We start from the raw sequence: 13,071 nt of genomic DNA, 5'->3' as shown, positions 1-13,071 counted from the left end.
CCTGCCCTATGAATATGAGGATTGCGAAACAAACATGTTGCTTTGAAAATGTGAATTTAAAACACTTTATTTTGTTGAGAGGAAATATTGACTTTTGACCTTTTCGATTAAGGTAGTATGCACCTTGAAAGTGATAGACTTAAAACTTTTGCTCAAACTTTCCTCACAGAATCTTTCAACCATTGTCTTTCAAAATCAAGAATAGAAATCGTGGGTCATCATGCAAATTTTGGCGGCTGACTCGCAGCGTGTTTGCAAGGTTATATCTGATTGGTCGATTGTCACTATTCACAGCAACTTAGGGAGTTTATTTGTATTATTTCATTATAACGGTACAATTCTGCCAACCAATTGGATAACAGCTTTGAAATCGCTGCGAGTCGGCCCAATTTTGGTACTAGAGAAACAACCCAAGATTTACCAATATTTAAAATTCAAAATGGCCGCCATTCTTGTGTTAACTCTATGGAGAAAAATAATATTTTTGAATTTTGAAAAAGTAAGCCAATGAAAGGTTTTCTTACGCCAAGAGCTTTAAAATGAATCCAAATAAGTGGTATATCAGAAAAGAAATATAAAAGTTTGAGAGTCCAAGTATCTGTCTCTGAGGTGCGTTCTACCTTAAGGGTGGTATGTACATTCCCATCAACAGGTTCTGCTCCCGATTAGAATAGATGTGCAGTATCCTAAAGACTCAGTATGCCCAAGAGATCACATGATGGCAGTACAAACTAACGGGTGTACAAAAGTGTCTGGAAATGCACATAGGAAAGGGGGTGGGTGGGAGGGGGGTGTTACACTGAAACCAAGGACAGGTTTTAGGCCAGGCTGATCCCAAGAGCTCTGGTGTCTATGAGTTACTCATTCACAAGTGAGATCAATAAGTAAATTAAAAAAAGTACAATGTCACAAACAATGACAATATTTCTCTGACAGGCTGTGAGTTACTCCTTAGCTTTAGATGAGCTTATTCAAAGAACTTGGTGCATTTTGACTTGGCATTGTTCTCCAGTTGTTCCCAAAGACACATCACAGTTGAATCAAAATATCAGCAAGATGGATACAAACCCACAAGAATTTCATTTAAAATTTGACATCCTTTCCATATCAGTAATGAAGACAAAGACTAACTGTAATAAGTTAGAATATTATTGAAAAAATAGAACTTTATTGCAACAATTCAATTAACATTAATAAACATAGAAAATTAATATTCACTGTATCTTACACATTAAAGAGATGGTAGCTTATGAGTAACAGTTTACATTGCTAATGAAAAGGCCTGTGATATTAAGATGGATCATTTATTCATGAAAGACAAAGTGAAAAACAAAAAAAAATTCCATAAAACAGTTCCATATTATGAAATATTTAATTGAAAGTGTTAAGAACAGACATGAGTGAAGATTTATGGTGGAAACTGGTAGGGTTTCTGGGAGGCCCCTCTGGCTATGTTCTCAACGCCAAACCCCTCCCTAGTTTGTTAGTGATGAATGCCAAATGCTTTCTGGATCCACCCAATCTCTGTCATAGTTGCCAAATAACATTTCATGGTGTACAAGTGAACTGTCATCAGCAATTCCTGTGCTTGTATGTAAACAGCACCAAAGTTGACGTCATTTTGACACTTTGGAAGGATGGATGTTAATGAGTTTAGCTGATCGGGTTATTTAAACTTTCCTCTTTATGGTGTCTCTGTAGCACATATTGACATTATGTATCAAATGCTGACGGGTAAAAACTGACCAAAATTTTGAAAAGGATGCATATCTCAGTATTATACACAGCCGCGTGAGGAAATATTTGTTCACATTGCAGGTATTGGCACGCCAGGCATTTTATTGTATTGATTATAAATCTCCAATTCACATTTATCACATTCTGCTACAACATTAACGCTGAACCAGGAACAAAACACTGGGGAAACCAGGGACAAAACGAACTATCTGCATTCATTATGTCAATAGATACCAGATGAGTGAAAAACTTCAGTGAAATCAAATTTTGGAATAAAATTAAGGTGACTTTCTCATTGTGTGGTGGCATATCTCACAAGTGGTTGAATGGAAATCTTACAAAAATGCTGAAACACAGCACCATGAGTTTGTGAATCATAAATAAAGATACCTGATGAAAAGTGCATACTTTCATGAAAACTTTGAAGAAAAAAAACAGAAGCCGCTATGATCCTCAATTATAAATGAGAAAAATTCAAATGGGCTTCTCAGAAACAACTATTGTGACATGGAAGAAAAATGTTCAAAGTTCCCTAGCTTTAAGATTTTCTGAATCTGGTGAATATCATCTACAGAAACTAGTACGACCTTGGTAATAATAAAAGTGTCAGAATTTTCTCAAGCTCAGCCGAGTTTGTTGGAGAGACCAATATCTAAAAAAACAATTCCTGAAAGTGACAATGTCCTGAAGTAAATATATTTCCTGAACACAAAAACCAAAAATTCATCTTGAATATTGTCTGTAATGAACACCTGGCTATGAGTTGCCCTGAGAGCAATCATTCACTTTTTGAACATCTCATAACAAAGAAAAACATTTACATTATTAATAAACTTATAAAAGTGGCCACTTATCCATCTCGTATAGATTATAATATTTTTGTGATATAAACTCCCCCTACTTGTAGAGTAAGAGTTTGTGAAGTTTATTATATCTTCAATTATAAGACAATGTCTCTGATTAGCAATATGAGAAGTTTGGCACAAGACTGATTCCTAGCCCCTAGAGACGACACTAAATCAAGTGATATTTAATGCATATATGAATTAACAGTAGAGTTCAATTAGCTGTGACTTCTGATTTAAGTATTATAAGTGTACTTGTAAAACATTTTTCTGCTTGTCAAAACAAAGCACTGAATAGTACTGCCTATTGTTACCAGTAGAGTTTTGTTCAAACAAGTATAATTTGCATATTAATAATAATAAAACTTAATTTGCATATTGTACATAAACCATTGTGTTGGTTAACATACTACATTTCAGCAAACCTCAGGGAGTTCATAAATATTTTTTATAAAATTTTTTGAAAATATCAAAAGTCACAGCAACTGTCCCCTTGATACTCAAATCACAATTATATTTGACGTGTCAAATGTTATCATTGAAATGGCAAATTTTATCCTTATTAATTGACAAATTTATAATTCATGAACCTGTGTCCCTCTAGGTTTAAGTCCATCACCAATTTAGAGATTAACAAAAAACACTGAACATCTCTGTCTGATGTAACAAGCTGTGACTTTGTTCTTGTTACTAAGACAGTATTTCTGAAACAAAGGTATGCTTTTGAGAAACAAAACACACATAAATTGTTATACACCTCTATTGAACTTGGATGAAATAATGCTGTGAAGTTTCATTGAGTTGTTAAACAATGCTGTGATTAGTTTTCATAATTATCTATGTCTCTGCAGTATGAACACGTTGACACTTTCACTTTTCAATGATGAATGAAAAGGTATGAATGAAATCAGTTATGAATGAAAGCAGTTATCCAGGTATGAATGACATCAGTTTATGTGTATATCGTACATGGAGTCTCTTAGATAATCATAATTTGTGTAACAACGGGCCATAGAATAGGGATCTGTTATGTGACTTGGTATGATATTCAATGCCGCCCCACAGTGACTGTTGATGTGCACAGGTCAAACCACGCTGTTCAAAACAAGGGGTGGACTAAATGAACCACGTCCACTACGAAAAGCAAAAGGCTAAGTAAACAGGGACACCATACAATAATCTAGAATGCATTTACAGTTTACTAATTGTGAAGTAGTTGTAAACGTGCCATGGTTTTTCCAAAAGAGTTTTATCAGTGTAGATGAAAATCTGATAATACTATTACAATAACCTGATCTATGGGTTCAATATTGCACATGTATATTTCACATTTTTACATAAAGTTATCTTTGTATCAAAAAAAATTACAAATATTCTATTTGCTCTAAATTGACAAGTCAAACTATTTTTATAACACTGCACCTATGACTTAATGGCAAAATGATCAAAATTGCACAGTACAAATCTTACTGATTTCGGCAAATGTCAAAAAAGCTGGTCAAATTGATGGCTTGGTTCCTGCTAGACAAGTCTGAAAAAACTTGGAATGTATACTGTAAAACATTTTTAGCTAACATCCTTTTTTAGCGAATTTATCATCACTATTAAAGTCTGTGAATTTGCTAATTTAAGAAGCCGCTAATTTTAACTTTTCCCATATATTTATTATGGTTAGCATGTTTTTTCAGTTAGATTAAAAACCTGCTGATTGCAATGAAAATCAGAAAATCCTACAATAGCATGCAGCTCATTCAAGATGTTTTACGGTAGAAATGGCAAATGTTCTGTTATACATCAAAGTCCTGTGGCAAACTTTTGCCAGAATAGGATAGCAGATAATCACCACACTTGGCAATCCAAATCTGCATCTAATCTAGTTTCAGTGTAACATTTGCAGGAAATCAGTTATGTGTAACTAGTAGCTGCCACTATGGAATAAGAATACCTCTCATTTGCATATATACATATGCTAATATGGAAGCTAAAAAAACACATGACAAGTGGCTTACTGTCAGCCATATTGGATTATATGGCAAAACTAAATGCTCAAGGGTAACACTTATCGGCCAATTTCTGTCATACTTGTCACTGAAGCTATTATTTCTGTCACAGATCTGAAAAGCTGCTTGAGACAAATATACATGCAGAACCAAACCTATGAGTCCCTGATCTGGAAGTCATTGCATGCAAGAAGTCCGAGAAAATACTCAATGACAATATTTTTCAGTCGTAATTCTCAAAATAAATATTTGATAAGTAAAACACAAATCTTCTCATTGCATAATATTGCAGTCTTTGGAGTTCTAAGATTGCCTGAATATATCCAAAAAACCTTTGACTGAAAATAAAATTCTGGAAATTTTTTTAGGGAGCACATTAGGTTTTACTGTTAGAAATAATCACAACATGGCTATAGAAACAGGGTCTGTACATTCAGTCATTTAAAATATAAAGACTTTCAATAACTTTTTTCAGGAATTTTCAAGGACTTTTTGAAGTACAAAATACCATTTTCCAGGTATTATTTTTGCTATACGGTATATCATTTTTATGATATCATGACTAATCATCTTGTCATTCTAGAACATCTTGGGTGAATTATCAATTTTCCAGGATTTTCCAGGACTCAGTATCATTTTCAAGGACTTTTCCAGGACTTTCCGGAAGGCTTTTAACTTTCCAGGGGTGCACAAAGACCCTGTGGAAAACTGGGGCTACCTGAAGTTTGTGATTTTGTTTATAAATGATCTTTAAAAAATTGACAATAAAAACACAACGAGGAAAAGAATGGGTATATAGCTATCTGACAATTCCTGTGGATTGAAAAAGCATTGATGGATAAAAATTGATGGAATATTTATCAATATTTCACTTCCAAAGTTGCCGTACCAATCAATCATTTTCAGAATTTTTAGGGTCAGACCTCAAAATCTTGGTGGCGGGGCGGGTGGTCAGAATGATGACTTGCAGATTCTTTGAGATAAAATAACTTTTTTCAGAATTGACAGAGCTCTAATTTCCACATTTTAATTTTCTTTTCAATCATTAGACTGTTTTTAGAACAAAGGAGTAGGGAAGCAAAATATTTCTCTGCAATCTTTGCTCCAGATTTTTTTTTCAATCTTGACTACCCCACACAAGATTTGCTGGTTGATCCCTGAGACAAACTTCAATATATTTTCTTTGTGAAGGAGAAATTACTTTCCAGTTTCAATAATCCCTACCCTTGATGTGTATAATTTGAGTTAAGCGTACACTCATCCATCACTGTGATTCCAGGGTTTGTTTCATTTGTGAATACATAAACAGCTCACTGAGGCAAGGAATGGAACCTTCACGATACAGTGTGCCCTGTTTTTCTGGTCTCATAGTCCCTCTGATTGGCTGATCGAGCGACAAACAGTGCAGCGAGGCTCTGGCTGACCAATCACAATGATCAAATCATTCTCCCTCATCGGCTGACCAATAATTCCTGCCGTCAATTGTTTACAAAGTTACGTTAATCTCATCTGCGTCCCCGCCATCGTCTCTGCGGTACTCTTCAAATGACGTATCGGAATCAAGGACATGTGCGGCGAATTCTCCGTCTGTTATGTGATGCTCTTCACCTTCAATAAACCTGGCAAACCTTGACCAAAGTGAGAAACACACAGGTAAATAAAGTAAAACTTTTGCCAAATGAGTAAATTTTACAACCTATTGAAATTTCACAAGAGGAGGAGAATATTGTATTTCTTCAAATACTAATATTAACACACGTCAAAGTGTCAACATCAAATTTATCAAATTTATGAACACATATTTTGCATATAAGAGTATTAAAAAAACAGTAGTGATTATATTGGTGTGTACATGGTTGTGTACAAGAGTTCCTTTAGGTTAATGAAAATAATGGTAAATAATTGTAACATTTTTTGCAAGACATTTGGGTGGTGAAAACGCTATATTGTTTTCAAAATCTCATACTTTTCACAGACATATTACGAACCAAGTTGATTTTTAAAATTTTGGTCACACAAAGCTTTTCCGACTCAAAAAAAAATTGAAAAGAACTGTCAGAAAAAGGCTTCTTGAAAGTGTCTTAAAAGGAGGTTGCTTTTTGTCAATATCAATTCTATGGCAGTGAATTGAAGTCAACCTGGAAACTGTACGAAGGCTAGATCATTATCCCTTCTTCTACATGCTATATGTATAAGTAACCATCATCATTGGACAGACACATGCAAGCATGCAAGCCTATTTTATGATCTTTTCGCCAAAACCAACATTACTAATTGTAATTGTAATTGTAAACTTTTTACCTGGATGGAGACCTTAACCTGCTGATGATTTTCCATGCATCGCACTGTTCACTTTGACAGAATTTCCTGAGTTGTTGTAATGCTATTTTAGTTTCTCTGTCTGCCTGTATCATGTATTCATCCTCAGACAGTAATTTCACTTTGGGCGGGAACCATATCCTCCTATAGAAAAAAATAACATGTTTTCCTATAACCCCCCAAAAAATTATCCTTATGTTTGCCATATGTATATTACATATTACAGATGTAAATTTATGCAAATGTTTGCCATGGGCTTGATACAGATGAATGATAAATTTGTGTCAGAAATGTTAATCAAATACACAAGTTTTACATCACACATATAGACTTGATATTAATGAATTACTAATTCGTATCAAAAATGCAAATCAAATATGCAAGTTTTACATTATGAATTCAATTTACATATCAAATATGTAAATTATATATTACATATGCTAATTTATGCATAAATTTATCACCAAATGTATGCATAAATTAAGTAATAAAATTTCCAAGCACTTTGAATATCCATTTATCTTCTGCAAAATGTTACAAAGGGAAGTTGAATGCATAATATATAGCTATCCATACATTTTGTGGTGCTGATTACAACCACATAATGGAGAATTGGTCGAGAAAACCATCCTGGACACAAACGATCACATCAGCCAGAACACAATTAAACCTAAAGTTGCATAGTTTTGGATGCTCAGATTGTTAACATTTTAGTAATATATACACATCACAGGCCTGGAAAAAATGAAACATACCACTTTGTAATTGCCATCCTGGACACTCTTGTGGGGAAAACACTCCACGTCCATAGAATGAGGATGACTGAAATAGACGCCTCTGGAATTTGCATACTGTTGTAGATGAGCAGCCAGGAAACAAGCCACACGGACCACTTGATCAAGTTGAGCGTGCGTCTTTCGGTTACCGGACCATACCGATAGCACACAGCGAAGCTGATCAGGGCAGAGAGGGCGATGTACCCTGCTACTATCTTGACGTGGGTGCCCTCCAGAAAAGTACGCTCCACAATGAACTTGGTCCAGAGCCACTGGAGAACATAAAGAGCAAACGACCAGCCAAAAAGTACAAAAGCTACCATAGCCTTTTTCTGTGGAAAGAAATAAAACATTATATTTTTAGAATATGTTACCAAGCAGTGTACATAACTAGTTAATATTTTCACTATCATCAATTTTGATGAATGAAAAAAAGTACGTTGTCACACATAGATATCCTTATGAAGAATTTGTTTCCTGGAAAAGAGGTAATGTGTGGAAGTATACATATTTCAGTTTATCATATGATGGAAATAGGGTCCATAGACTCAATGTCATTTACAGTTCGAAGACTTTCAAGGATTTTTTCATATTTTTCAAAAATACCATTAACAAGGTATTATCTGTACAATCTACCATTTTTATCAACCATTTTACATATACCATTTTCACTACGTAATAACTATTAATCATGCTGTTTTTGAAAATTGTGGCTGAATTATCGATATTCTAATTTCATTTTAAAAGACTTTTCCAGGACATTACAGGAGGCTTTAAAATTCCAGGACATTCAAAGACTTTCCAGGAGTGTATAGATCCCCTTGAAAGACACGTCGGAAAGTTTCCTATACAATCCTTGAAAGTGTTTTACCAAAGCTTATATAAGGAACATAACTGGGTGTAATACAAGCACTGATTTACTTGTAAATTTTCAGGAGCTTAGTTTTTTGAAAATCCAAAATTTAATTTTTTCCCCATAGAGTTTGAATTTCAAATATCAGTAAATGTTGAGTAATTTGTTTCCCTTGTTCAAAACTTTGCACGGTGACCCCCGGTTTTTATTGTTGATTTGGTGAGAGAATGGTTGAAAGTTTGAGCAAAAGTTTAAGTCTTTCACTTTTGAGGCACATACTACCTTAAAGGTATACAGTCACCTGTATCTAAATATGCCCATATATGGTTGAAGGAGCGTTCCTTGGTATTCAAAATGCCCATTTGAGGGCGCTGTTTTTAAAAAGCGGCCACCCGCTTAAAATCTGTGATTGGTTAGATTTTCTCTTTCCATGATAACTGTGACAAAACTGGAACAGGTGACAGTATACATTTAATGCACTCATTGAGTTTAAATCTGATGAAAACTCACGGCGGGAACAAACTTGCCCATGATGTAAATCACTATGAGCAGAGAAAGGAGGACACCGGCTGAGATTCCTGTACCGTAGTAAAATATCACACTCCTGGAAAAAGAGACAAGAGAAATTACAGCACAATTATGTCACCGCACAGTACACTGTCTGGTGTGAATGAAAGATGATGAAAATACAATTACACATTTCGGTGGAAAAATTTATGAAGATCATATATCGATGAAAGTTTACATGACTGTTATTATAAGTAGACTTACTACATACCTGCTGAGTCTGTCCGCTTGAAGGAACAGCAAAACACCGACCAGGAACAAGGCAATGTATTTGGGATCAACCACTGTAATAGATAAACATTTAATCAGCTTTAACCCTTTCATCATCAATATTGGTATTATCCTATAGTCTTCTCTGATAAACTTGGAACTCTCTATTTGGTGATACAACGGTGGTAGGGCTAAGGATGGCTTGTTTGTTATCAAGTGAGATTTTCCGTTATATTAAATCTGTGGAATGGTTTCTATGGATCTCTATGACAGCACCAACTGCACATGGCTATCACCAACCTATAGAAAGGGTATGCTAGGAACCGGACAACCTCAGTCACTGGAAGTGCAGTGATACAACAGATGATATAATAGTGCTTTCACACATAAAAACATCATTTTCTAACAAGGAAGTCACTTCATTGAAAGCAACTACTCATGCTCCACAGGATACATCTTTGTTAATCCTCCAAGCTTGACTAAGATTTGACTTTGTACATATTATTTGAAAATGTCACATCTCTGGATGACAGTTTCTGTAACGTACCGGTATATCATGGACTGACCTGTTTATGAAGTGAACTGGTCAAAATATCGTGGTATACCCGTTGCTTGGGTTATTTATTGCTTAACAGTATATATTGAAATTCAGGCGTGAAATGTTGAAAAACGGAAATTTTCTCTACATAAGAGCTCAGGCGCATAACAATATTGCGAATATAGCATGGTTATATCTCCACCAATCAGATCACTTTATTTGTACCATCAATATACTGGTATGATATAATATCGTATTAAAAAGCTTAAATAACAGTATATGAGGCTGTGTTGTAATCTTGTGGTTTTACTACTGGCATCAAAAGAGGGTTAATGTTTTACTTTTATTTGGTCAAATATCAAGACTGATGAAAGCCTTCTTCTCAGAGTCTGTGCCTAAAAACATGTACATGAAACGGTGCACATTAGATACGGTGGAGGAATATCACAAATGAGACTTAGACGCCCATACCTCTAAGTTTTGGCCTCATGATTATTCTGTTGCATTCCAAACCAAAACATGTCTTGGTGAATGGAGAAAGCTTAAGGTGGTCGGTCATCGTGGTTGGGCTTATTGACAGGAAAGACTGAGACAGTTGTTTCCATGCCGACTGCAAGGGGTTTAATGTCTCTCTCATCTGGTGCACTACGGTTTCGTTTGGTCCTGTTATCAGATCACAGTTATTTACGCCTGTTGGTGGATGAAACTGAATCTAGAAAACAGAGAAATTGAAAAAACATGAACTGATAATTCTGGTTGCCTTTTTTGTCTCCACAGAAATAGATAAATTTTATCTACAAAAAACATGCAGTTAGTGCATGCAAATTTGAAAATTGCATCCTACAAAATTATAAGTATGATAGATATGAATAATAAAATTTTGAAATTTCAAGCAAATCTTGATGCAAGCAATTGCATTGCTTTGCTTGTTTTTTTTATTTCTTTTATCCTTGTATCTAAGTCAAAACTGTTTGATTGGCCAGTGACTTTGTGGTGAAATATTCACACACACTGAGAACATTTCAAAACGGTGGTGTTTTGTAAGGAGGAAATAACTCCTTGTGCAGTGTCATGACTGATTTTGTTCATTAAAACAACAAATCTGGGCTAAACCATGGTGATGAGGGGGTTTAAGAGCTAGCATACGTGACTGTGATTTTTTCACTATTCTTGTTTTAGATGTCAACTACAGTTTCTTGTTCTACTCCTCAAAGCACGTTGAGATACACAGTATTCAGCTTGTCGTATAGCCTGCATTGTTGACGAGCGAATTTTAGTCCGGATTGGAATTCAAATGTAAATGATAAAAGTGCACTTGATGCATATAAGTGCTGTGTGTACAACCTCAGGAGTGGATATTTCAACATGCTTTAGGGAGTAGACTAAGAACTTGCAATTGACATACGATCTAAAAATACTAAAAAAATCATCAAAAGTTACAGTTACTGGCCCTTTAATAGATAAACATTTTGCCATGATTTACTGACATGCTTATGGTAGTATGCGCCTCGAAAGTGAAAGACTTAAACTTTTGCTCAAACTTTCCTGAATGAAACTTTTAATCATTCTCTTACCGAATCAATCACCGGGGTCACCGTGCAAAGTTTGGAACTAGCGAAACAAATTACTCGACATTTTGCGATATTTGAATTTCAAAATGGCCGCCATTCCTGTGTTAACTCTATGATCGAAAAAATTAAATTTTGGATTTTCAAAAAACTAAAATGATGACAGTTTTTATTTCTCCAAGAGCTTTAAAATGAGCCCCCACAAGTGGTAGATCAGAAAGGAATTGTAGAAATTTTAGAGTCTGACTATCTTCTGTCCCCGAGGCACTTTTCTACTTTAACACATTCATGGTGCTTGCAGTTCCTTTCTGATCCATCATAATAAACTCAGTGCATATCTCCCTTTTGCAGTGGTGTGCTTTATCTGTATTGTTGACTCCCACGGCTGCCCAGGTCCACAGATATATAGAAACTAGGGGTGAAAGCCTACAAATTGTGAAAAACTACAAATCATAACATACCTCCAAACATCCAAAGATGTACATGTACTTGACAAAGTTATTCGCATTGCCACGGTAACAGTAGACTTGAAACCCCTCATTTGGAGTCTTAATTTCTTCGCCTTCGAAGATTGGTTCATCTGTCACAGAACAATAAAAAAAAAGAAGATTTTTTATGGTGCTAAGCAGCAATGGCAATTGGCAGGCTTAGTTGCCCTGAGATTGTTCAGTCCAGTAATGACCTTTGACCAAGATGTTGAGGTTTCGATCACACCTTGAACAAAAATATGAGAAATTATAAATGACATACTGCAATAAATTGCCGATGACAAAATGTATTACACTGATATTTCATAGAGGACTTGTAAGTGTTCTCCATCATAGACAGAAAATTCCGCAAAAGTTTTGTAAATTTTTCGAACTTCAGAAACAAATACTAAACAAATACTAAACTGCATATCTCAAACCTGGGCCAGAAACTTACATTTATTGTCAAATTCTTCGTGTATTCCGCTGGCTCGATGCACAAGAACAAGGCCCAGTAGCAGAAAATGTACTGCTTGTACTAGCCGTGTGCCAATCTTGAGGTTGAACGGCGCCATCTTCTGAGACAGAGAGTTCAACGAGAAAGATTACACATTGGCTGGCAACATTTTGATGTTCGTGAATTATTCGTAGTTTACTACGAATAATTATTGTGTGCACTGACGTTGTGAAGCATAAACATTACCCGTCCGAGCCGTGAATATGGATGTGAACTGAAGGACTCGGTGTGTAGAACACTGGGGACGTCCATAAAACAGTTCAGCCTGTTCCCGGAAGTTATTGAACAAGAGAGGTTGACTACGCCCTCAAACTTAGTGACTGGAACCAGTGTTCGTTTGTTTTTTCCGCGGAACAGACGTGTGCATCGACTGTCCCACAGGCGTACGGAATGTTTCCTAGATCGTCGTCGGATGGGAAGTGACTGACACTGTACTGTGAGGCCGAAGGCCGAACCTCGGTACTGTATAAGAATACAAGGTATGTCACGGAAAAATCGACCGGCGGCCCGAAACAAACGAAATAAAGCATCTACCTCAAAAAAAATTACATCGACCGGTCAGAAATACCTTCAAACTTTCAAATCTTTACTCTGGTTACAGAATTCTTTCAAATCTGCCAGTTATGGGCGATAATTGACTGTCCGGCGAATTCTTGACCGCGGACATCCGGGAA

General features: G+C 35.7%; 1 protein-coding gene across 1 annotated transcript; it reads right to left on the bottom strand.

The window, feature by feature from the left end:
* Positions 1-1,136: 1,136 nt before the first annotated feature.
* LOC139116949 (nuclear envelope integral membrane protein 1-like) lies at positions 1,137-12,671 on the bottom strand. The gene is made up of 8 exons (XM_070679691.1): positions 12,338-12,671; positions 11,875-11,993; positions 10,317-10,557; positions 9,309-9,381; positions 9,041-9,134; positions 7,657-8,009; positions 6,884-7,045; positions 1,137-6,210 (listed from the first exon to the last, which is right to left on the bottom strand). Exons 1-8 carry the CDS (start codon positions 12,453-12,455, stop codon positions 6,069-6,071), a joined length of 1,302 nt encoding a protein of 433 aa, XP_070535792.1. The 5' UTR covers positions 12,456-12,671; the 3' UTR covers positions 1,137-6,068.
* Positions 12,672-13,071: the final 400 nt, after the last annotated feature.

The sequence above is a fragment of the Ptychodera flava genome, chromosome 18 (genome assembly GCF_041260155.1).
Source record: "Ptychodera flava strain L36383 chromosome 18, AS_Pfla_20210202, whole genome shotgun sequence".
In the NCBI taxonomy this organism is placed as follows: domain Eukaryota; kingdom Metazoa; phylum Hemichordata; class Enteropneusta; family Ptychoderidae; genus Ptychodera; species Ptychodera flava.
Note: the sequence above shows the minus strand (reverse complement) of the source record. Positions and strands in the feature narration are given on the sequence as shown.

Excerpts from the sequence above, each read along its gene's own strand:
- LOC139116949 (XM_070679691.1), bottom strand. The coding sequence starts at position 12,455 with ATGGCGCCGTTCAACCTCAAGATTGGCACACGGCTAGTACAAGCAGTA. Across the intron at positions 9,135-9,308 it reads CAAGCGGACAGACTCAGCAG|GAGTGTGATATTTTACTACG; the intron begins GTATGTAGTAAG and ends CTCTTTTTCCAG. Across the intron at positions 8,010-9,040 it reads TGGGCAAGTTTGTTCCCGCC|AAAAAGGCTATGGTAGCTTT; the intron begins GTGAGTTTTCAT and ends TTCTTTCCACAG.